A 23,551-nucleotide genomic window follows, 5' to 3' on the forward strand; every position below is an offset into this window, starting at 1 on the left:
CGTTGAGCTTGCATATGTCAGTGAAACACCCCTGGCTCCGCGCATGTAGATAAAAATCAACTGCGGTCTTAGCCCAAAGGGTGTTATCCAGAATTGTGTCCGGTAGTTGTCTCATCTCCACTTCAGATACCGGTATGGTACTGGCCGGTAACGCATACGAGAGCCAACTTGAATCCATCATGTCCGGCACGTCAGAGGGTTTCTCAAGAATCTTACATATGACGCCATGTGAATCGGGCTCTTGAATGGTGGGAGGGACCTCTTCAACGATGACAGTGGCCTCTTGAACGGTGGGAGGGGACTCTCGAATAATGATAGGGGCCTCTTCAACGATAGGAGTGGACTCTTGAGGGATGACAGGCGAGTCGGGCTTCTTCTTGCGGTGTCTTCGCACTATTGGGGTGTACAGAGACTTAATAGCACGTGCACGCCGTCTGATGCGTGAACTCTGTCGTGCAAGAAAAACCCGACGTAAAGCATCCACCTTATCGGTCCGCTAAATAATTAAATACAAATACTAGTAAATAAACAGACATGATATTTAAATAGTGAAAACAAAGACAAATATGTTTCAAACTTGCATTAAATTCACCCAAGTCATTATTCTATCATAGTTCACAAAATGCATCAGATAACAAAGGCAAATATGTTTCAAACTTGCAACACTGTCAACTTAGTATTTTTCTTTGTCTATTGGTTTAAGTAATGCAATTCATTCAAGTTTTAATTTGCAGAAGAAGAATAATTTCAATTGGCAGCAAACAAACAAATTTACTTTCAACCAAAAGACAAAACAAAGACAAATACTAACTTCACATTTTTAAAGATTACACAGTTTAGCAGAATTGGCAGCAACCGAACAAATTTACTTTCAACCAAAAGACAAAACAAAGACAAATACTAACTTCACAGTGTTAAAGAATACACAGTTTAGCAGAATTGGCAGCAACCGAATAAATTTACTTCAACCAAAAGACAAATACTAACTTCACAGTGTTAATAAACAGTTTAGCAGTATTGGCAGCAACCGAATAAATTTACTAAGCAATCTAAGTGAAATGGTTAATCTAAGTGAAATTACGAGTAAATTTATCATCAAGTTAAATATGGAGAATCTTAAACTTACCTCGTTGCGTAGAGTATGAACCTCATTCTGCAACGATACTACCATCTCACGTAGAGCGGCAACCTCACCACGTAAAGTAGACACCTCCACACGCCATGCACCATCGTTATCGCGTAGAGTACTGATCTCCTAACGCAAGGCATTGACCTCATCACGTAACTCCCTTGACTCGTCCCGTGGAGGTAGAGGTGGAGAACAGAGAGATAGAAGTCGTGGCATCTTTGCCGGTCGCCTATCATGAGGTGATGGTGGAGAAGAGGCTCGATGATGTGACGGGATAGGTGATGGCTCTCGTTGTAGAGGTGTATAGTCGGGTCGATCAGGTGATGGCTCTGGGTGAGGTGATGGCTCTCGAAGTGGAGGAAGTGGAGGCTGCTCATCATTCGTGCCATCAAGAAAACGCTGACTAGCTTTCCACCAATCAGTGGCAAGCTCAGCCTCCGTGGGTGTCAGTCTCATTAATGGAGTGTTGGCCTCCTAAAAATATAAAAACTCAAACAAAGTTAAACGTCTACTATTAATAACTTGTTTATATATGATAGTATTTGTGTTAACTTACATTATTTATTGTCGCATATGGTATTATGTCTTCCCAATCCAACAGACGTTTCCTCTTCCAGGAAATAGCCCTAGGAATATCATTTGAGGTTTTTAATGCATATGTCTGCATGCTAGGGAAAGCCTCGAATATCCAAATCTACAAACAATATAATAACAAACATTAGTAATTGTTAAATAATTAATTATAATTTTGAAAACATTATATAGAAATTCTTACCTTAAAGGCCCAAACAAAGCCTGACAAAGTGTATTTCGACCCATCGCCCCGCAAACTTTTGCGGTCATCAAAGGCAGACGACAACTTAGTCCATGTAGCTTTTCATATATACGAACCCCACAAAAACAGATTCCATGCATTTAGGTCCTCTACCAATAATATTAGCTCCTGAGGAATAGGTTGTCTGGCCTCTCTGCCTAAAAAGCCGGCATACAAAAGTAGTAGAAGGCATACTCGGACAACATCGACGTCATTCATCCGAGTAAAACCATCTTTCTTATTAAACAATTTCTTCATGTCGTCGACGTGTAAGTTCGGCTTCTCTATTGACTCATCAGGAAAAACCCTGGATAACCATGATGGGCGGGTGATATGACGAGTGTACCGGCCTACATCATCGTGTCAGAATCGTAGACCAGTGATTAAGCAGAACTCCTTCCGCCCAAAACAAGTATACGCCGGTGGAAAATGAAACCATATCTCTTCCTCACCACGTTGTATACTGTCGGATAGATCGCTAGTCATGGTCTGAAGCCACAAATGGGTCAAATTAGCATCTCCACCCGGATGCTGTACTCTCAGCCATGGCCCGAAGCAGGTTTCCTCAAACAATTTTCTTTGTGCAGGTGAAAGCTTCGAAGCGATTGTAGTGGCTAGGCTAACTTTATTCCTTAATGTCAATGAAGCCGAAAAAAATTTCTACAAAAACAATAAACATACCAAGTTAGATATACCAAAAACTACACTGTGAAGATATACCAAAAACAATAAACATAAATAGTAGTTTATTCTTGAAACTAAAATTTGCAACACTGTTTTGTCTTTTGGTTGAAATGAAAATTACAACGAGAGAATGAAAATCGCAACGCGGAAATGACTATCGCAACGCAAAATGAAAATCGCAATGAGAGAATCGCAACGCGAAATGAAAATCACAATGCGATTTTGGTTTCGCATTGCGATTATCTCATTGCAATTTTCATTTCGCGTTGCGATTATCTCGTTGCGATTTTCATTTCGCGTTGCGATTTTCATTCTCGAAACTATTCTTCTTCTGCATTACTTCAACCAAAAGACAAAACAAAAACAAATACTAACTTCACATGGTTAAATATTAAACAGTTTAGCAGTATTGACAGCAATCGAATGAATTTAATAAGAAATATAAGTGAAATGGTTAATCTATTATTGAAATTACCAGTAAACTTATCATCAATTTCAATATGAAAAACCTAAAATAATGCAAAAATTTCAAAATAAAAATAATTAAAAAAATTAACCCTCGGAGGTTGATTTTCCATTTCTGAATGATTGTGAGGGATTTCTGACCGTGAATGGTTGTGAGGGATTTCGCCGGCGATGGGGACGGAAATCTTCGGAGATGGGGACGGATTTCGCCGTAGAGAGTGAGAGATGGAGATGGGGCTGAGTGTTGTGATTTTAGGTTTGAGGTTATGAGTTGCGATTACTGTGGACGGTTCAGTTTTCGATATATTAAGAAAAAATTCGTGTTTGGAATTTGAAAAAAAAATACGCGTTAATACGAATGACGCTATGTAAATCGCATTGCGATAGTCAGATTCGCATTGCGATTTACATATTCGCATTGCGATTTTCCTAATTCGCATTGCGATTTACTTAATCGCGTTGCGATTTACGTATTCGCATTGCGAATTATGAAAATCGCAACGCGAATACGTAAATCGCAATGCGAATTAGGAAAATTGCGTTGCGATAGTCAGTATCGCATTGCGATTTTCCAAATTCACATTGCGATTTACTTATTCGCATTACGAATTGGGAAAATCGCAACGCGAAATTGGAAAATCGCATTGCGATAGTAATAATCGCGTTGCGAATCTGGAAACTGATTTGCGATAATGGAGATCGCGTTGCGAATTAGCGATCGCATTACGATTTTATTGATCATTTTGACAAATCCGAAAAAAATTAATTAAAATCGTATATTATAAGGGATTTTTGGTCACTGAAGTTATTTTCTCAATTTTTAAATATCCAAAAGACCAAACACTCTCAATCAATTTCTTCGGGTCGCTGCGTGCCCATTGGTCAAAACCCGATCTAATGTCCAAATATATTCCCAATCATACCCGCGTATAAATGGCGCAATTCTGTTGGCTGGAAAATCTTGATCGCACTGACAATTTCAGAAATTTCTGCCACCTTTAAATGGCGCTATACTCTTGAAACCGGGACTTCCTGTTTCAATCCTTTATTGTATCAAGAAAACGAAAGGATCCGATTCGAGTCCCAAAAGGTTTCGCAATCAAAGATCTGGGGAATCCCAATCTTAGGTTTAGGGTTCTAAACAATCTCAACGGATTTCGCGCGAAAATATGGATTACGATGGTAGCCGTTACGATCACCATTTTCTTTGCATTCCACTTTTGAATTTTTATTGTTTTTAGATTAGAAAATAAGTGAAACCATATTTTTTTAGGTCAAAGAGGGTCGGCAACGGCACCGTCGACGATGTTGGCTTCTCTGCTTAATAGAAGAGCCAAACTCCAAGAAGAGCTTCGAAACATTGAAAGACAAGTAATTCCTTCCTTTTCCTCCTCCCGATTTCATTCGAATAAGATTTATGATTTATATTCCTATTTCTCTATACGCAGGTGTATGATATGGAAACGAGTTATTTACAGGATCCCAGCCAATGCGGCCACGTTTTGAAAGGTTTTGAGGGATTCCTCTCTTCATCCAAGAATACTGCGCTGTATGGATTGCTTATTTCTCTCTTTGTTTTTTATTCTCTGTTTTGCGTGTGTGGAAGTAATTTATCGTTAGTAGAACTGATAATTGGTGTAATCCTTTTCAATTTTTTGTGATTTGGCTCCATGCCAACCGAATTGTATGCATAAACATAACTTAAAAATACAATTCGCGTGTTAAATGTATCGTACTAATTGTATTCAAACGTGTAGTATTGTGTTTGGTAATAATTCTTATGTTTATTGAACTGTTGAGTTCTCATATAATTCCAAAATAGTCTGGTTTGTTCAATTATATAGATTCGGGATTTATTCGGGAAACAAACATGATGTGTAAGTGCAAAATTTTCAGATGTGTGCTTAAGGACACTGCATTTTAGCTAAAACTTTTTAAGGTTCCAGTCCGTTTGTACACTGAAATTTCTTAAGAGCAATTCAGTTCGGTGAAAATTTATCCTATGATTTGTATATTGGATGTGAGCCACCTATTCAACTTGTCTCACAGATTGAAGCGGTCCAGGAAGTTCCAGCCTGAAGATAGGCTATTCTCGTTGTCTTCTGTCACTTCACCTGCGGTGTGTATTAAATAAGTTTCCCTCTTCTTTTCTTGTTTGCTTGCATATCTACTACTAGTTGTGTCAAATGATGTGAAATTTGAAATTGGTTTTAGCAAATGCTGGCACAGAGCTAACACTTGCTTCTAAAAGGTTTAATGCTAGGCAACATTTGAACCATCATTCTGTTGTGGAGTTGCATTTGAACTTTGAAAGTATGTGATCGGTAATCAGATAAAAATTTAGAATATGGATGAGATGGCTTTTGTGTCGTGTCTATCACTGTTTTCTTAATTTGTCTGTGCTTCGGTGTTGGCTGTTGGTTCTCTTCTTTTTCTATTTTTTTTATCTGCATTTCAGAAGGGATTTGAATCATTTTGCATCCAATTGCATACACAGAGACAGACTGCATGAAAACCGTTCTGGTATCTGCTGAGAAGCTCATTAACTGAATGCAAGTTTATGCTAGAATCTTGTTGGTATTGCCGCAATAGAGCACCATAATTGTATGACCTCATAAGCAAATGCTTTTCTCCAACTCTTCAATCAAACGCATCAAAGTTTAATGTTTGCCGCTCATTCTACAGAGTTTCCTGCTAAATGTTTTTAAAATGGATCTATAAATGGACAATTTAAGGCTGTCATCAAAATACAGCTCATGTTGCACTTCCAAACATGTCATCACTTCGAAATACGGATACTATAATTACCATGCCAATCTAAATGTGGGGAATAACTCCATAAATTTCATGAAAGATAAAATTCTCATCTTTTTTGGTGTTTACTGCAGCTAATTTTCCTTGGACGTAATTGATGGATAAAAAAATGGTGTCTGGAACATTTTTTCCCTCTCCGAACCACTCATTAGCAAGTTTCTGAAACTGATTTTCCTCTGCTATTGCTTGCTTTTTCAGGCCGAAGAGGTTGCTGCTGGTAGAGATGGTGAGCCTATTGTATGCAGGTGCATCAAACAAATTTCCTTTCTGGATGTTTCATCGTTTGTTGTTCCTTTGTGTTTGGCAGATGGGAAATCGTATTACGGTGCAGGTCGGTCAAAGGGTGGAGGTTACTTTGCCAATGGGCAGTAAGTAGATTAATTTTGTAAAATTCACCTTGGTTTGAAATTGCTTGAAAACAATAACCAACGATCGGATGCACTTGCAAATGCTTTTAAGATGGACATTCTAAACCCCACAGCAATCTAAAGTTATTTCTGTGTTCTCCACAGAGGAAAGCCAAAAAAGGGCAGAGCTAGAGAAGCGAAGAGACTGCGACACTCGAGTGAGCCAGATTTTGACTATGATGATGATCCCGATGTCACATTTTGAAACCAACTTCGATCTGATGAAAAACAATCCTTAGAGTACGATGTTATTTAAATGGTTTTGAACTTTACTTTTTCATGGTGCTCAAACTGAATCAGGGGGTACATAATGTTACATTGTCGAATGGCAGCTTGTACAGTTGAAAGCCTGTTTCTCAGCTAGATTTAGGCAACAAGTTTCCCCGTTTATTTAATAGTATTACAGATGACATTCACACTTTAATGTCGATATTACGTTTTTTTACGACATTGTCATCTTATAACTATGTTCAATCACATATACATGTTCACAAAATTTGCTGGTAAAATTCAAACATGCATCAGGTAAAGTTCATGGATTAATTAATATCCCTCATAATCAAGAATTTCAAGTAAACATGTTAGGTGAAATTTCGATTATTGGCTAAAAACAATTAAAAAATTATTTGATCAGCTAAAATTCTCCCTGGAAAAGAAATTAACAAAACCCAGAGAGGCTCGAGAAAAAATATATCCATTAGTATGAGTCTGAGATATTGAGCGTAAAAGGAGCTAGATGAGGGCTTGTATACCAATATTTTGCATTTCTCTAAGCTTCCATATCGGGTAGAGGGCACCCTCTCCAAGTTCTTCTACATCCACTTGTTGCATAGCCCATGCATAATACACGGTGTGAATTGTATCCTAGTGAGAAACACAATTTTAGAATATTAGGATAAATAATTTTTATGAAAAACAGCAAAATAATTTTTCATTTACCTTCCCGCCTTCCGTTATTTTACCCTCTCTATCTCGTATGCAGTGAATCTGTTGTGTTTGAAACTGTGAACATCGAATGGACAGGCCCCGGCATCAGTTTCAAAACCATTAAAAGGCTTAAATCAAGTAAGAAAGATATTGAAGCAGACAAATAAGAGACTCGTACTGCTACTATGATAATGGGGGAAGTCCCCATCATTTTGGTCTCTCTAACTTCTACGTCAGATATATGTAGAATCTGCAGCAGCAGCAGCAGCAGGTGAAATTAGTAACATCACTTCATATTAAGAATATAATCCCAACCACAATCTGCAAGCCGACTTATATTAAGGCCACGATAATTTGTAACCACATTTCTTTATACAAGACTCATATTTTCTTACTGATTCTATTACAATAAACAGCAGAAAACTTGATACAGCCGTACTTAAACATGACCATCTTACTAAATGTCGTATAACAGAGCATAGAGCATTCCATAAAATTGTCAGTCTTACCTTGATAAGCAGTGTGTTCTGCTTTGCATCTATCAATAACTTCAGGACTACAATACTTCTTCAAAGTTTCAATATCTCCCTGCGTCCAGAGTTATTTTATATTAAAGAGATGGCCACTACCTGGGACATTATTTTTATTTGAAAATATAGAAAGCTAGAATATAAGCCAGCGACACTCCTTACTTTTATATATGCATTGAGGACTGGTCTAATGGCTTCTTGAACTTCTGCCACAAACTCTGGCAAAGAGAATGACCTACTCCATGAACCCAAAAATTCCACAGATCAAGAAATGGAAAACACAAGTACTGAAGCAAAAATAAAGGAGAGGTGACCATACGGGTCTCGTCGACGTATTTCTTTGTATGATGCCGCGGCATCTGTTTCTTGAAATATACTCTCGTTTATACTGTCAAGTAGAAAATTATGAAATCAGCATCCAACAAGTCGCATAAATAATTTCTAAATCTTATGTGTAGCAGGTAAAAAGGATACAAACACAAGAAAATGTTACATACTCCTGAATTTTGTGAACAATGGGGTTATCACTGGTCTCCCATATTTCTCGCATATCCTCTGCAATCTGCCAATTCAACCATGTAATAATTTGAACCAGTTCATTCAAAAGTATGCGTATTTCAGAAATTTAGACACTCCGGGAAAGGCAATAGCCATAATAAGCAAGTAAAAGAACCATGAAAATGGGGTAGCAAAAAGAATAGGCTGCAAACTTGCCTCTTGGCCCTTTGTCACAACAGGTTCACTCATCCCACTAACACGCTTGAATAATGGATGACCTTGCATCTATGCAGAAGAGAACAAAATCAGTTCAATAAGTAGGGAAACACAAGCAACAGGTTAAACTTTATAGTGATATTTTAGTAAAACTCAACACCAACAATAACCTTACCTTCTCTTTTAATGCCTCCCACTTTTTACTCCAACGGGACTGCTTAGACGGCAAAACAACAACATCAGTTCTTGTACTTCTTTCACCTGTTGATGAGGGAGGAGCTGTATACTCCAGATGCTTTCTATTACTTGGGTTACCACTTAGCTCATCCTTAACAATTTCATAACCCTTTTTCGCTAAATCAACAACCTTAGCTTCCTTTAAACTTTGGAAAGCCAAAGAAACCTTCGGAGAAGAAATGCGAGACTTAAATTTTCCAAATACCGTTTTTGCAGTATCACCAGATCCAGAATGCTGGTAACTCCCTTCCTTGGATGACGTCTTACCTTCATCCTTCATATCAGCACCATGCTGAGCTGATGTATCGGTTGACTGTGAAGATTCTTCCTTTCCAATTCTAAAACTTTCCTTAACCTAAAACAACATAACCAAATAACTTAATAGGATAAAAGCATTCATAGACATAATTTGTAGGTCAACTATCTGAATTAAAAAAATACCTCCTCTTTGGCAGCTGAAATCTTCTCTTTCATGTTGGCAGACACCTACTAAAGACATAATACCAATCAAATATGAATTAAGTATCATATAGAGAGCAGCACCATCGAAAGCTTCATACTCAAAACAGACGAACTTGTCCACATCTCATACTCACACCCAAGATTTTAAATACAATACGACACTAATTTCAAGTAGCAACAAGAAGTCCACCCAATGAACAAAATAGAATCTAGATCACCAATATAAAATCCAAGGGAGCTCGCTTTATCAGCAATCATCATTAGCTTTTTATACGAAACAGGCTAACATAGTTATGGTCAAGTTCTAAAGTATAACTAGTTGATTAAGCTCGATTACATATTTGTTCCACAAAATGAATCAAATACAAATTACGCAAAGAAAGCGACATATAATTTTATGGCTATTAAGTAATTCGCATAAATATGCATTACAAGGAAAAGCAACTTGGAAAAGAAAAAGTGTGAGCATAATTAGTTTGTGGCAAATACAAAATGCATGTGAATCCCTTAAAGAACTACAAGAGAAGATAAAATTGAACCCTAACCTTTTTAGCAGTAGCTTCGGCGTCTGTCCATGCACCATCAACTTGTTTGTAAAGCTGCTCGGTTGTCTGCTTCGTTCTGCATTCGCCATTTCACCATCTCAGGCAATCCCTTGACATACAAGGGTATGTCTCAGCCTATTAACCCTAACAACGCTAATATTACAACAGAAAATAAAAACGATCACCGTAATACAAGAGACATTACCTAACTTTCAGCTCTTCTGCTTTTCCCCTTAGCTGCTCAACTGATTGCTGAAATTCCGAATTTCTACAATATTTTTCAAAATGATAACCCCCATCAAAAGAAAGATAAAGAGACTTGTTTTGTTTTTACCTTTTTCAAATTGAAAAGTATTAGTAGCTTCAAAATACCTGCTAGCTTCGCCTTTAATTTTCTTGGAGAACTCTTTGAAGACACTGAACTGTCGAATGCTCGAGTGCCCATTTCCAGATAACAGCCTTAGTCTTACATTCGAACCCTAATTCATCAAAATTCCACAAGCAAAAAAAAATTTTAAAAAAAAGTTTGGAAATAAAAAAAAACAGAACTTTAAAATATTCGAGAAACAAGCTAGCAGCTTTGTACCTGTTGAGACGAAAGACGTTGAGTAATGGGATGTCTTGCAAAGAAAAAATCTCGAACCAGCTTCCTACTAGCCATCATCAACCAACTTTCCTTCAGAAAACGTTTAGTGTTTCCCCCCACCCCCCTCTTTTTGGGAGTTAAAAGACTAGGGTTTTCAGTTTGGTGCGAGATTACTTGAGAGGACCCTCTTAAATAAAGATTATTAATTATTGTACAATAATATTATTTTTTAAAAATAATTTAATTAGATAAATTCATTAAGTTTAATACTTTTATATATTATTATAATAATATAATAATATTAACAACAAAATTAATTAAATAAATTATAAAATATTGAAATAGAAAATGTTCAAACTTATTTTTTTAAAATTAACTATAACTTAATTAATATTATAATTTATATATTAATTAAAATAAATATTTTAACAATATAAATAAATATATTACTACTATTTAAGTTAAACATTTTCAATCAATCAATATCATCATAAAAAATCATTTTTAATATTATTCAATATATATAAGATTCATGATTCATCTACTATTAAAAATTATTTTCATGATAATTTAATATGTTCAATTTTTATTTATATTTGATTGATTTTATTTATTAAGTTGAGGTGATTATATAGTGATACATGTTTTTAAATATTTTCAATCATTTAATAATAATTAATCATCCTCTTTAACTATTAAAATAAGTAAATTCGTATTATATTTGATTGATTTTTAATTATGCTCTCACACAATTGTATATGTTATTATATATTGTGGTTGTAAATTGAGATGAAAAATAATTTATATAATATTAAATAATTGAAGTCTTAAGTAAATAACAGAGATAATGAGTTATTTGTTTGTCTCTTAATCGAATCATTCAGCGTTAAATGATGAACCGTTCAACATTTAGCGCGTTTGTTTCACACCTCTAAATAATTCAATGCTGATTGATTTAGTAAAACAGTGTTGAATGATTAAGCACAGAAATATATTCTGAATTATTCAGAATCATTATCAAACAAAATGTTACATTCAAAGCTAATTCATACATAACCTTTAAATCATTCAACATTTGAATTATTTAACCTTAATCATTACGAAGTAAACCAACCGTCCAAAGTCTAAATTTTGTACAGCGAAGGCAAAACCAGATATCCCCATTTGCCTGATGGAATAGGCCCAAATATACAGGTACTAAAGACAAGCATCATTGGCGGTGGAAAAGCGCCGAGTTAAGTGAGCAGCGGCGTCTTCCGACACTCAGTTTTGAATCATCAGAGTCTTCACTTCCCAAGCCGAGTATGGGAACCCTTTCCTGCCGTACGAGTTGAGCAACGACGTCAGGATTTTAAATCGCGGTCGAGTTTTTAGTTATTTCGGATTTACCGTGATTATGCCGTCGCGGGCGCAATTACGGCCGTCACGGGCATTATTACGGACATCGCGGGTAACTCAGAAGTCGCGGCCGAAATCATAATCACTGACCGTTTTTTAAAACCCTGAACGCGGCACTCACCTCCTTCACCAACTCATGGAACGCCTCCGACTCTTCTTCTTTCATATCTACTGCTTCCAACAATGTCAACTCCGTTCCATACCGTTCCGCCGCTCTCGACCCGAGCACCTTCATTACCGTCGATGTCTCTGGAACCATCCTTGGCCACGCCTCTCTCCTGCTGCTCCAGAATCTGCAGTTACAAAATAACTAACCAAGTCCCATACCCAAAAATGGGGTTTTTTTCTGGGTAATTGTTAAAAACTGATTAGGATCCCAGTCGAGGCTTTTTTTCTCACAAGATCAACTACCATATCTTTTATTTTTAAAAAAACGATATTTGCTAAAGTTACTTGAAACTCAGGTGAGCATGAGAAGATCCAATAAAATATTTTTTATTGAAATTTGTGACTCAGACGTCACAAAATCTAATAAAAATGATATTTTATAAGAACTTGTCCCTCAGATGTAAGAATATTAAATAAAAACATATTATTTGGATAAAATCATCATATGGGCGAGACAAATTTATCCTGTACCGTAATATTTATAGTTGATCTCCAAATAATTTTAGAGAAAATTAAATAATTTTTTTTACACTCATGACCTAGTGGAAAGAAAAACCAACAAAACCTTAACAAAATGGGCCGTTACGGAATTGATATAGCCTCTTAATTCGTTAACCCAGAATTGCCCATAAGCAAATTAAATTACCAATGGACTCCCTTATCAAACAAACAACACGGAAACGGGAAACCCTGCGAAAGAGAAATCAAAACCGCTCCGCCTTAACTCATGTCTCATGCACTTCATCTCCTTCCCAATAACGTTCCTGGTAGATATTTCTCTTCCTTTCTTATTCTTATTTTGGGGGTGCGTGGGTTCCTTTCAATTTCTTTGTTTTTTTTTGTTTGGTTCCCAAGAAAAACATAAAATGAAAATAAATGGTTTGCCATATTCGATGTCGAGGGCTGAAATGTGTGTGTGTGTTTTTGCACAAAACCCATTTTTTATTAATGGGTGTTTTTCGCTTTACCTTATTCTATTTGTCTCTTTTTTGTTAAAATATTCATGGTATTAATCTTATCCTTAGATTGTTTTGCTGTTATTGCTTGATTCTGTGAAGTGGTCTATTGTTAATTCATGGTGACTTGTTAAATTTGTTTATATCTGTATTCTTGTGGTCTCGAAGGTAGCTTAATCGTTTTCTTTTGTTGTTGTTGTTGTTGTTGCATTTTCAATAGAGGAAAGTCCTGTCTAAAATGATAGAGGAGGAATAGTCATGTCTTGTTGGGGTTGTTTTCGGCATTCGGGTGTTAGCTCGGGTAACATAAATAGACTTTGGGGTTGAGTGTTGTTTTCATTCTTAGGTTGCTACGTATCAGAAAGATTATTTTAGCTAATGTTGAAGTTTTGCTTTTATATTATCTAAGTAGGAAATTTGTTATATTCCTGAGCAAAAGGTTGATTACAACCTTGAGGAAGTCTCGGAGAAGATTATTTTAAGTAGGCATGCTTTGTTTGGTTTGAAGATTCATTTTGATTTGTTCCTGTTTAAAGTGATTGCAACTTTGTGAAGATTGATGTTGATTGTGGGATTTGCCCAAGGTAGTTTACTGGGTAGATTGCTGATGTGTTATTTATTTGTTGTTTTTAGTTATTCGGATTTTCGACAAGTGCTTTATGGGTAAAGAATTAGGCCCACAGATAATATTGTTTCGGAAATGGTTATTTTCTTAACTTTGTGTCATTTGATTATGATCTATTGTAGGTTATGGACCAACAGACTGCAGATATCGCTCCTACTCGGGCATTTCTGGAAGAGCAGTGACTCTTTTTCCTTGCTCTTCACATAGTCACCACAGAATTTGCACACAGGTGAAGATTAGATCCTTGAAATGTATTTCAAGGGGAATATCTGTTGTATGCAGAGCAGGTTCTAGTGGTCAGAGGAGAAACCCTGACTTCTCGAGGAAAAGACATGGGTTTCAAGGGAAGAAGGGGCAGAATGAGGAGAGAGTGAATCTTGAAAATATAGATGAATCTGAAATGATATCTTCAAAAAATGGGACATTACTCTCCCTTTCCGGTTCCACAAAATTTCAAGCTGCTGCAGCCCCAGGTCCAAGAGAGAAGGAGATTGTGGAGTTTTTTAGGAAGGTCCAAGCTAAACTTAAAGAAAGAGCTGCAGTTAAAGAAGATGAGAAAACTGAAGCCTCACAGGGAAAGGGAAAAGAGAGTGAAACAGTTGATTCTCTCCTTAAGCTATTGAGGAAGCACTCGGTCGAACATGGCAACAGCAGACACTTGAATTTAGATGATTCTGAAGTGAATAGCTCTTCTGATGGAGATAAAGGCTCCAGTTTCTTTGGTTCAAATGATAGAGCGAGGAGTGAGACAAAAGAATCCTATGTGCCTAGTTCAAGCAGGCCAGCATCAAATTTCCGACGAAAGTCACCTGTTCCACAAATGAAATATCAGACAATTTATTCTGGTGAGGAGACCACCAATTCTGTGACACATTTCAATTCAGATAGGAAGAGAAATTTGAGTTTGGAGTCGCATCCTGCAGCCGATAATGTGCCTGAGGTAGAGGAGGAACTGGAGTCTGAATCCAAGCCAGAGGATGAGCTTGAGCTTGAGCCTGAGTCAATCTATCAAGATTCTGATGCGTTGAATGAGTTGTCAGAGGATGAATCTTCAGATATTGACGAAGAGGACGGAGAACAGCGGATTGAACGCGAGGATTTGAGTCCATTGAAGCTACCGGAACTCAGAGCGCTTGCAAAATCTCATGGGCTAAAAGGGTTTTCCAAAATGAAAAAGGGTGATTTGGTGTCTCTACTTAGTAGCTCGGGCTAATTAATGATGAAGCCAAAAACTACAAATCTCTCGCATTGTGATAGTTGTGACTTGTGAGATTCCCATTTTGGTTTTAATAGTACTTATTTTCTGTTTATTAGTAAATGTATGACAAACCTGCCGAATAACCCTTCCATGGGGCAGGAAGCCATGGATTCTTCTTTAGATTCATTCAAGGAATCAATTTTTCTTTGTTCTGTACTCAACATGCTTCATTAGTCTGGTGTCATTAAATTTAGTTGTAGACTCATTATGCTGTTCGAAAATTCCATTTTCCCCTCAGGTTCCTTAATGTAGCACATTTCGATAGATGAATAAAGAAGGTGCCAACTATTCTAAAGCGTATGATGTTATTACTGAGTTCTGTAACCTGGTTTTGCAAGGTCTCAGCCCGACACATCAAGAGCAAAGGAAAAGGTATGCGGCTTAGTTTTTTCATATTGCCCTACTACATTGTTACTGTCAGTGCATTGTCCTCTTGTGTATCTGGGATCTCTTTGTAACTGAACACGTGATTATATGTTTTTCTCGTCTTTTCACTATTAAAGTTGAATTGTGATTATATTGCTTATGTTTTGTGTGAGGAACTCTGTTGAGGAGTTCTAGGATATCTCCTAATTTTTATATGGAATTGAACCTAGCATTAGTTTTGGTTGGAAAGGCATTAAACCTTGAAGTTGGTGTTTGCCCATAGAACCTTTAGGAATTTGGACTTAGAATGTGCTAATGTTTATTTTGCTGTGTATCGTCACCTGATGAGTGCATCATGCTCCCTACTCCATCTGCCTTTATTGTTGTAATAAAGAAAATAGCCCGAGGCAGGCTCTGGTCCTAATGTTATGCGTAAAGCCATGAACCCAAATCATGTGAACATATTGCATTTCGGTCGATCAACAATACTTTCCGACCTGATTTGAGTGTTTGTTCTTACCATCAACACCCTTTATTCATGAATCTCTAGCCCGATCAGTAATGAGCTTTTGACAAGTATTTTTCCTTGTTGGATGGTAGAAAATGAGATCAGGACTGCAACAATGGAAGTTAGATGAGTTTTAAGTTCATGTTATGAATTTCGATAAATAAATCGTCACAATGTTTCGATCGCACGGGGTTTTTAGATGTTACACTGAATCTGTCAAATTTGAGAAAAATGGAGCAGCATTGCCCACCTTAAGCGGCGGATACTGTTTTCTGTTAACATAAAGGAAAATAAACTTTGATTTTTTTGTCAATACTCGGAATTCTTTCTAATCTTTGATTTTTTTTTGAAAGGATCACTAAAGAATTACTACATGCTTTATATACATATACTTTTTACACTGCCAAAAATTAAATACAAAAATAAATTAAGCCCGACACCAAATTACACAATCTTCTATTTGCGTCCTTAAAGACGAACGTCACACCAACATCAGAAATGAACAAATAGCGGGCTTCTATTTTCCCCTTCAAAAGTGTACAACAATTTTTCATAGGAAAACTACATTGTTATCAATTTCAAACCCCATATCGTCCAAATTGTTTTGTTCCATGTCCATGTCCCACAAGAACTCGAATTCATCGTCAACTTTGGACCTAACTTCATTGCCGTAGCGATAATCGTTGTCGTCCTTTTCCCGAGAGTTATTACATTGAAGCAGGCTTAGGAAGGTTTGGCTTTGGCTTTGATTGGTGTGTGGGGAGTGTAAAGAGCTTCTTATTTGTTGAAGTTGATACCCACAATGCAAGCTTTTTTGGTCTGTTGAAGTAGGACCGTGAGACGAGGATGTCTCCAACATCATCGTTGGACTGTTGTTATCGTCTCCCCTAGTCTTGTGAAAAACTCTACATAAAACCCAGTCTTCCTGTCACATTACCAAAACTTCATCAATGATTAGGGATGGATTGAAGAAGGCGGATGAGAGGTATTTGTCCCTCGAATATTCAGTTTTTTTATATATATTTTTATTTTTTATTGATAATTTGTTTTTTCTCTCTAAAATTTTATAAGTTCACTTCTTATCATAAAATCATGTTTGTACCTATAAGTGATATACAATAATACATATAGGGTTGGGATCTACTTACACAGTATAAAACTTTTTCAGTTTTTTCACGTATTTGGAATTGTCGGATAAGTGAAAATATATGGTTAAGATTAACTTTTTTATTTTTTAGTGAATATTTTTTCATATTTTATTGTTAATCTCAACTGTCTATTTTAACTCATTAGACACACTAAATTTGTGTAAAGCTGAAAACGAGGAGCTAGTGAAACTCACCTTGGGAGGCATATGTGGGGTTTCAAGACGAAATTCATGCATAATCCAACCGGTTTTGACTCCATTCGGGGCTCGGTTGAGGTAAAACACTAATGTCTTTCTCAACCCTACTACTTGTTGTGTTGTTGGGTCGATGACCGTCCGATCCTTTCCGGTCGCTTTCCAGTAGCCGGACACCGTTGCTCGATTCGTTCGAAACCCTGTTGCGTACTTCCTATCTCGAAAACTGAAGAAATACCACTCGCTTGCGTTTAGCTTTGCCACCTCTTGCATTTAATTCGAGTCCCATGCGTACACAAAATATATTGTTTTAAAAAAATGTCATCCAATCATATTAAATTAATATCTCTTTTACACTACATAGGTGGATTCCTACATAAATAATAAACGATAATTATGACTAGCTGAAACCTATCTCCAACCGTGATTTTAGGACTCCCAACTCAAGAATAGGATTACAACAAATAAAAATAAAATAAAAAAACAATCCGTGTATTATCCAACATAAATTTATAGCGAGATGTTCACTCCCAAATTTTACCTTAGAGGTGAATAATCTCTTTATCTTCAAAAAGGTAAATAATATGTTGTGTAACTACATGCATTCTTACGTACATGAATGTATGTCTGTATACATGTTGTGGCAAAAAAAAAATGATTTATATCACCAAATCAAAGATGAAACCGTGGTTTTATAAAATCACAAGTTCATCATTTTCGTTGAAAATTTTTATCTCAAGAAACAAAATCATGTTTGCCTGAGACTTGTGTGAACCAGAGATAGCAAGAACTCCCTCAAGCCCCATCTGTTTGTAGTTCAGACACACAGCAGTTGCTTGCTTTCTTAAGATCAACGAAACTACTAATGTGGTCGTTCGTTTTCTTTTATACCTTAATTAATGCACCATTAATTCTAAAGAAAATCAACCCCCCCCCCACACAACAAAAGACTCAAAAGAGTATAAGAAGAGATGGAAGATGAAGATGACAATGAAGGAGGAGGTACCAGGAAGCTGCCATGGTTCGCAAGTATGCAAATCGATTTCGACCAAAGTTCCCTTCAAGGCTTCCTCATTCGCAATCTTTTTGAAGAGATAATGGCAAACCAACTCCTCGTCGCTTGGATAAAACCTAAACCCAGGTGGCAGTGTTGCTCCTATGTCCCTTAGCCCCATTTTCTCTTCAAAATATATGTGGTTTAAGCTTAATAAATTACAAAAAAAAAAGAGTGGATAAATATAAGGTATAGAAAATGGTATTATATGGTATGATGAGTTTCTTTGTTTGGGAAGGCAATTGGTTTGTAAAATGAATATATATAAAGATGCTTGTGTAATTTGCTTATTTATAACTGTGAAGTTTGTAGAAAAACCAAAGTTGCAAGAAATCTAGGTAGCCACTTAGTTGTGAACAATTTTCTTATTCTAATAACTCATATATGGACAAGATCCAAACAATTTTATTAAGACAAACATTCCAAAACTAAAAAACCCATTATCATGTGGATCCAGAGGTAAGGTGTTAACAGTCTCTTCTCTGAAAATTTTAAATTATTATATATTTTAAATTTTTTTCTATATATTTTATATTAAAAATATGTTTTCGTCCCTAAAATTTTATAAATTTGTTCGTTCTCAAAATTGTAATAATTTACCCCTAACATAAATTCATGTGTTTGTGTATGCCCCATAATCATCCTAAACCTTCAAACCTAGTGACTAACAAAGCATAAGTAGTTAGACCCTGAGCCCATGTTTTTTAATTTAATAATAATTTAGTTCTTATAAGATTAAATATTAAATAAAATTATTTTTATCTTTAGATTTGATTTTAAATATTTAATATTTTTTTTATTTTTAAGCTAAATAATTTAATCTCTCTTAAAATTTGATTTTAATAAAGATAAGACTTAATCAAGAAAAAAAAATTACCTTATTCATTACAAAAGGATATAGTTTCAATTTTTCATTAACTTAGTAAAACGTTATAATATAATTCAGTTTTGCAAACCAACCGTTAAAAAACTAATAGAATTGTCGACTTGATAATTTTTTCATAGATAACGTGGAATTACCTTATTATCATAATTTAGTATTATCGTTAATTTTTAATGGAGAGTGATCAAAATATAATTTTAGGTGTAATTTTGAAGAAAACATAATTAGATAATCAAAATGTAACTATTAAAGTAATTGAGTGACTACAAAAGTAAAGTTATTCTTTCAAAAAAGGAGGAAAAAAAAAAGAAAAGTTATAAATGGAATATTCAAATTCAGTACTACTATATTTTTTTAGGTTTCGAGTTGAGCACCAGAAATATAAGGAGTTTGAGCGTTCAATGTCAATTAATTGAAAGTTATTTTTTAACTATATCACCTTATACTTACCCTATACTATAAAAAATAAAAATAATTGCAACAAAAAAATGCAAGCCAAAAAGATCCAAGGGTCAGGCTGGCATGATTAATTTAACATATATTCAATTATTTATTCACTTTTCAGTGATTTGGAGTAATAATTAATTGATCTGATATTTCCATCAAGTAAAATCATCTGAACAAATAACTAAGCATGGATTAAAGTGATATTTAAAGATATGATTAAGAGAGTTTTAAATTAAAACTCATATAAAAGCAATTATTTTTATAAAATAATGTCTATAAATATCAATTATTGAATTATCAAATTTCGATGACGTAAGAAATTTGTTTGGATGGATTCTAACCAAAAACCAGTGGGGCCGATGCTGATGGCTTGCCTTTGACGTGAGGTCCACTAACGATGAACTTATCGATATTATTAGATAATATTATTTGATTATCCATTCAGGTTAGTTCAATCAATAATTAAAGTGATAATTATTTTATGTTGAAAATTATATTTTCAAATTTCAAGTGTACAAGCTTAATTATTATAAACTTTTAAATTTTCAGAAAATTAAATCTAAATTAAACTTTTAAAGGGATATATAATAATGTCAAATCTAGTAGTAAGATATATTAAATTTCAAGAAAAATTGAAAAATTAAAGATAATATTATTGAGATGGGATAATAATAAATTTTAAATATGAACTATAAAACATATATAAAAGATAAAATATAATAATTATGATTTTATAAAAATAAAAATACATCTATAATTAGATGATCCTTTTCATACTTAAAAGGTTTTTACAATTAAGAAAATGAGGAGAAAAGGGTATTTGTCACATAAATTGTATTCTGTGGATAATAACAGATGATAATAATTAGAGGATAATTTATGGTATATAATAGATGATGACTAGATTGGCTATAGCCAAAAATCTCGTTTCGACCGTAAAATCAATGTCAAACTAGTAAAAAATAAAAATAAAATTATGATGAAAACGGTGATTTTAAACCAACTGCAAAAGCTAGGATTCTAGCTTTTTCTGTTTCAATTTTACTTTTGTAAACAAATTATTATTTTACCCTTACTAATGCATAGGTTCCACTCAACTATGTATTTACATTTTATTTTAATAATTTAATTCTAACGTCCTTAAAAATAATTTATTTCAATTACTAATTTTTTTGTAATATTCTTTTTGTCAAAATAAGTATTTAAATTATTATTTCATAATAATTTTATGTCCACATGTTAAAAAATATTGATAATATTTTTTCTTAATAAAATATTTTATATATAAAAATATTATTAATGAGTTATCTTAAAATATGTTTTATTTTTATTTTTATTAGTTTAAGTGGATATTTTTTTTATATCACAGTATTAACTAGTGTAAATATAATTTAAATATTATATTTTTAATTTACAACATAATGACTATAATATATATTTTATCTTTTCAAACTCGTTTTTTAACAAAAACCTCAAACAGTTAAATTTTAAATTGTACTTTTGCACTTCACTTTTAAAAGTTCGTTTCTATAGTACTTTTAAAAATCACTTTTCAAAAACTAAGTCAAATTGTCCCTTATACAATTACATCCAAATAATCATGCAACTTTAATTTCACCATTAAAAATAAAAATATTTAGTGAAATAATTTTATTAATAAAATTATTATTTTTACTTACAAATTAAACATATATTAGTCATAAGAAGAAGAAAAAACCCATGACCACAAAACATTATGAAAATCATCCACAATGATAATTTAAAAATTATTATAAGTGTTTTTTTCATTTTAAAGTACCTTTTTACGGTTATATTTTTATATAAATGTACATACATATATATACTTTTTGACATGAATCGAGCGGCCTCAGTGGTAAAGGATTTTTTTTATTCCTTGAAATCTCGGGTTCGAGCATCAGAAATGTCAGGATGTGAGCGTTCAACGTCGAATGATTGAGAGTTATCTTTGAATAGATACTGCCTTGTACTTATATAAAATTAAATTAATATAAAATACCGTCAAATTTAAAAATAAAATATATTCAAATCATATACAGAGAAGCTTATTCAAAATAAATTTAAGAGAAAACTTGCACTTACTATTTTGTTGTAAATAATTTTAATCATTTGACAATGAACACTTAATCACTTTGCTGCAGTCAATGGTACTCAAACCCGTGACCTCTAGAAACAAAAATAATTCTTTTAATAACTGAAATAAATTGGTATAAAACATAAGGCGCAATATAATCATCAAACATAGCATAACATAGAATATTCGAATACTGAAATCCTCAATCTTATGAAAATAATTAAGACATCGTTGAAAACATAAATATAATTATGACTCATGAATTTAGCTTATGGAAGTAAGCTTATTTCCTAGACATAAATATTACACTCAATTTTATTAATTTTGGCTTAGTCAAAATTACACGTATGTGGTTGTTGTTGAACGAACTAATTAATTAGGATTATCAAACAATTATGATGAGAAAAACCATAAATGACTGAGTTATAGGATTAGGGTTGGTGTTTTATTTAGATTTTTTTATTAAATTAAGATTATTATAAAATAATATTCGTTTAGTTTTAATATTAGAAAGTTTTACGTATCATTGGAAAATGAGTGACTGCTTCATATTCCTCTTTCCAGGCCAATAGTAAAAATATTAGTTTCATTGTTGTAATAGTTAATTGGTATTGACATTCCACAATCTCTTTTCTACAGCTTTGAATGTTGCCCCATCCTCAATTATAATAATAACAAAGTTTTAAGTCATCATAATAAATGTGATTAAAAGACCTGAAAACTGCACTTTCTGTTCTGGAATCAAGGCTGGAACAGTGGGTATGAAATGCTGATGTGGCAGTGAGTCATCAGCTTCTAGAATATCCAATCAAAATCTAATCAGCATTCAGTCATCGATTCTAGAAGATGGATGTACATCTGGAGTATTTCAAGTATTTTAAATTCAAGTTTAGTAATTATCTTTTTGGGATATATATTTTATATTTTCTTAGGATTATTGTTAGTGTTTCTAAGATTTCAGAAGGCTATAAATATCCTCTAAGGGTAAGCATAATTCATCATTCAATCATATCTCATATGATTTGATTTCTTTTTTTCTTTAGTTTAATAAAAAATATTTCTTTTCTTCTATTTTCGTTTTCTTTAACTTTCTTTTAAGCCGAGGGATAAGTGATGACTCAATTCCAAAGTGGGAATTGAAAAGCACTCAAATAACTTCGGAAATCTCTCTCAATTTTTGTGTGCTTATTTTCAAAATCAAAGTAATTTCAAAATCAAAGATTGACTTTGGTCATGGTATTGTTGTGCTTAAATGTGTGAGAGGAAGAATTGACTTATTGAAAGCACATTCGACTTCCTGATAACACACTTAGCAAATTGATTGCTAAGAGGGAATTGAGATCGGAATTAGTAGTTATTGAAACAACAATCTGAGTCGGTCTTCACGACACGATGATTGACCTTGTAGACAAGGTAATCGACGTGAATCCCAAAATAAAAATCTTTTTCGATGATCCAAGGAAACTGAGTCAAAGCGAAAGTCTAAGGGTTGATTTTTACAAATTGAATCTACTTCTTTTAATTTTTCTTTCTTTTTAATTTCTTTAAAAAAATTATTTTCTTGCTTCTGTTTTATTTATTTCTCTTCATCTACAATCCCCACATTTATTTAAATATTGTTCAATCTATTACTAGGTGCAAAGATAAAACAAAGCACGAATAAATCATGAAGTTTTTTAATTTATGTGGGATCGATTATTAATTCTACTTCTATTTTTACTACATTTAATTTTCTTTATTTACTATTTGAGAAGAAAAAATTATTTTGATGCGAAAAACTATGTATGTCACACCTGCTTCTTTCAAATGAAAAAATGTCTCATCGAGGATGATGTTTACTTTCATGTTAGCGAAAGCTTTAACACTTTGTGACGAAAATTAAACTTGAGCGTCATCAGACTCAGCACTCGATGAACCTAGCCCGAGATGGGACATTTTCTAGGAGAAGAAACCCCATAGATCTCCAGAACGTTCGGCCAAAGATACCATATCAAACTACTAGCAAAAAACGTAAAATGATATCAAGAAGAACAAAGAATTCATCATATTTTCCATACTCATCAGAGATTACATAGCTCTTGATATGTAGCATACAAGATAGGTTGTTAGAGATATCAGACTATCAACCCTAGCTAACTGC

General features: G+C 34.1%; 4 protein-coding genes across 4 annotated transcripts; 2 read left to right on the forward strand and 2 right to left on the reverse strand.

The window, feature by feature from the left end:
* Nucleotides 1-4,071: 4,071 nt before the first annotated feature.
* LOC120154175 (chromatin modification-related protein MEAF6-like) lies at nt 4,072-6,758 on the forward strand. Its single transcript, XM_039165988.1, has 7 exons — nt 4,072-4,274; nt 4,366-4,463; nt 4,541-4,641; nt 5,142-5,211; nt 6,105-6,132; nt 6,214-6,274; nt 6,419-6,758. The coding sequence occupies exons 1-7, from the start codon at nt 4,262-4,264 to the stop codon at nt 6,516-6,518; spliced, it is 471 nt and encodes a 156-aa protein (XP_039021919.1). The 5' UTR covers nt 4,072-4,261; the 3' UTR covers nt 6,519-6,758.
* Nucleotides 6,759-6,962: 204 nt separating this feature from the next.
* Nucleotides 6,963-10,434, reverse strand: LOC120154049 (mitochondrial import inner membrane translocase subunit TIM44-2-like). The gene is made up of 15 exons (XM_039165906.1): nt 10,315-10,434; nt 10,101-10,207; nt 9,934-9,996; nt 9,729-9,804; nt 9,163-9,207; nt 8,660-9,076; nt 8,485-8,553; nt 8,268-8,332; nt 8,090-8,158; nt 7,933-8,005; nt 7,750-7,828; nt 7,636-7,640; nt 7,419-7,517; nt 7,253-7,315; nt 6,963-7,177 (listed from the first exon to the last, which is right to left on the reverse strand). The coding sequence occupies exons 1-15, from the start codon at nt 10,390-10,392 to the stop codon at nt 7,046-7,048; spliced, it is 1,440 nt and encodes a 479-aa protein (XP_039021837.1). The 5' UTR covers nt 10,393-10,434; the 3' UTR covers nt 6,963-7,045.
* A 2,128-nt stretch (nt 10,435-12,562) lies between these two features.
* On the forward strand, nt 12,563-14,875 carry LOC120154173 (rho-N domain-containing protein 1, chloroplastic-like). Its single transcript, XM_039165986.1, has 2 exons — nt 12,563-12,647; nt 13,584-14,875. The coding sequence occupies exons 1-2, from the start codon at nt 12,608-12,610 to the stop codon at nt 14,672-14,674; spliced, it is 1,131 nt and encodes a 376-aa protein (XP_039021917.1). The 5' UTR covers nt 12,563-12,607; the 3' UTR covers nt 14,675-14,875.
* Nucleotides 14,876-16,031: 1,156 nt separating this feature from the next.
* On the reverse strand, nt 16,032-18,142 carry LOC120154174 (NAC domain-containing protein 21/22-like). The gene is made up of 3 exons (XM_039165987.1): nt 17,942-18,142; nt 16,936-17,201; nt 16,032-16,518 (listed from the first exon to the last, which is right to left on the reverse strand). Exons 1-3 carry the CDS (start codon nt 18,108-18,110, stop codon nt 16,144-16,146), a joined length of 810 nt encoding a protein of 269 aa, XP_039021918.1. The 5' UTR covers nt 18,111-18,142; the 3' UTR covers nt 16,032-16,143.
* Between the last annotated feature and the right edge of the window lie 5,409 nt (nt 18,143-23,551).

This window comes from Hibiscus syriacus, unplaced genomic scaffold, assembly GCF_006381635.1.
Source record: "Hibiscus syriacus cultivar Baekdansim isolate YM2019G1 unplaced genomic scaffold, ASM638163v2 tig00111105_pilon, whole genome shotgun sequence".
Taxonomy (NCBI): Eukaryota; Viridiplantae; Streptophyta; class Magnoliopsida; order Malvales; family Malvaceae; genus Hibiscus; species Hibiscus syriacus.